Source organism: Beauveria bassiana, assembly GCF_000280675.1.
Source record: "Beauveria bassiana ARSEF 2860 unplaced genomic scaffold BBA_S00002, whole genome shotgun sequence".
NCBI classification, from domain to species: Eukaryota; Fungi; Ascomycota; class Sordariomycetes; order Hypocreales; family Cordycipitaceae; genus Beauveria; species Beauveria bassiana.
Genome location: NW_007930837.1, coordinates 115,175 through 116,827, shown reverse-complemented (window position 1 = coordinate 116,827; position 1,653 = coordinate 115,175). Strand labels below are relative to the sequence as shown.

The window sequence follows — 1,653 nt, the reverse complement described above, 5'->3', positions numbered from 1 at the left end:
GGCAGCAGTATGGATTTATCAAGTCAGCCCCAAAGAAAGTCAAAGCAAAATATTCGCAGCTTCGTTGTGATTTACGAAACTCAGAGAAAGCCTTCAGGTGCGACATGACCAAAGTATACCAGGAAGAGTACCGTCGACGGATGCACAACGAAGAGTTGGAGAGGCAATTGAATGGCATGGCTATCGAAGAGAAAACGGAGCCTGCCGTGGAGCATCAGCTGCCAGAGCGCTCAAGCTTGCAGAATATTCTCTGCGACTTTAGTACGGATATGAGTCTCGAGGATATAACAGCCCGCAAAATCAGAGCTATCGATATTATGGTTCGCCTCGCCACCTGCCGAGAAGTACGTCAGCCTCGATCGGGGCCTTCTCAAGAGGCAAGCAGAGAATCCTCTCCTGGGGTGGCTGAGTCCAAACTAGTTCTCAAGCCCGAAGCATTCGAAAATTGTCCGCTCCTGCTAGGCAAAACGCAATGCATCTACTGTGTGGGGGATGAGCGACTGACTCATGCAGCTCGAATGAGAAAGTTCAAGCGTGTTTCCCACATGATGGACCATGTCGAGAACGTTCATCTGCGGCACGAGAAGGGCAATGCGAGGTTTGTGTGCCGCCACCCCGAATGCCAGCATCTCGGTGATTTCCTGACAAGCTTGGATCACTTCAAAAACCACGTTCAAACCGTGCATGGCGTAAAACTTCGCGAGTAAGGTTTAACAGATTACAGCAGATGGAAATATAGCATTTTGTACTGCTAAATAGATTGTTCATTCTTTGGCACCACCTAGTGAGCTCATCCTAGGCTTGAGATAGTAAATACTGATTCCTCTCGAACAAGTCAATTGTTATCCTAATTAAAGGATCTTGAGCTCCGGACGGGCAAGTAGTGGCAAGTTTGCTTGTCGCACTGCGTCACGACTCGAGAATTGAAACAACAGAGCCTGAAGTACTTTGACAGAAGCTAACTGTTCTCATCTTTTGTAAGATGCTGGAATTTCTCAAACGCCTTGGCAATACTCTTATGTCCATTATTTCGTGCCACGCTGACGGCTGTGTCTCCGTTTTCGTCCACAAGGCCCGGGTCCGCTTTGGCCTCCAGCAGAATAGCTACAACCTTCTCATAACCATAATTTGATGGCCAAAACAACGGTGATCTCCCGGCAATCGATAATGAGTTGACGTCCACGTCTAGCCTTTGCGCTAGAATTCGAACGACCGCATCGTGTCCCTCCCTTGCTGCGATCCATAAAGGCGTTAAGCCCTTGGGATTCTTTGAATCGGGTTTCACGCCCTCCTGTATAAGCTGTTCAACCCAACAAACGTTTCCAGCCTTTGCCGCATTATAGAAATTTGCAACGCGACGGTGTTCGTCGTTGGCTGAGATGAGACCATCCTGTCGGGAGATAAGGTCCAGAACCCCATCCTGGCCACATGTTGCAGCTGTGAGCAGCGTCATACCCGTGACTGAGGCGGCAGCCTCTTCTCTACGCTGATCAAAGAGAAGTTGCACTATTTGTTGGCCATTCCCTTCATTGCCTGCGGCAGCCTTCACCACTTCCTCTGTGATTGTGATCTCGTCTCCTCGCTGCTCGAGAAGGAGCGCCATCACGGTCTTACCATTCCGTTCGTTTCCCGCCGCAGCCTTTACCACCTCCT

General features: G+C 49.7%; 2 protein-coding genes across 2 annotated transcripts in view; one reads left to right on the top strand and one right to left on the bottom strand.

Annotated features, from left to right (window-relative positions):
- Nucleotides 1–707, top strand: part of BBA_00715 (FluG domain-containing protein) — a gene marked incomplete at both ends in the record, with an annotated part of 2,481 nt that extends 1,774 nt beyond the window's left edge. Inside the window, one exon of the mRNA XM_008595812.1 lies at nt 98–707. Coding sequence (XP_008594034.1) covers nt 98–707 — 610 coding nt within the window. The remainder of the gene's footprint in view (nt 1–97) is intronic.
- A 251-nt stretch (nt 708–958) lies between these two features.
- Nucleotides 959–1,603, bottom strand: BBA_00714 (ankyrin repeat-containing protein; the record flags this gene model as incomplete). Its single annotated transcript, XM_008595811.1, has 1 exon — nt 959–1,603. The coding sequence occupies one exon, from the start codon at nt 1,601–1,603 to the stop codon at nt 959–961; it is 645 nt and encodes a 214-aa protein (XP_008594033.1).
- Nucleotides 1,604–1,653: the final 50 nt, after the last annotated feature.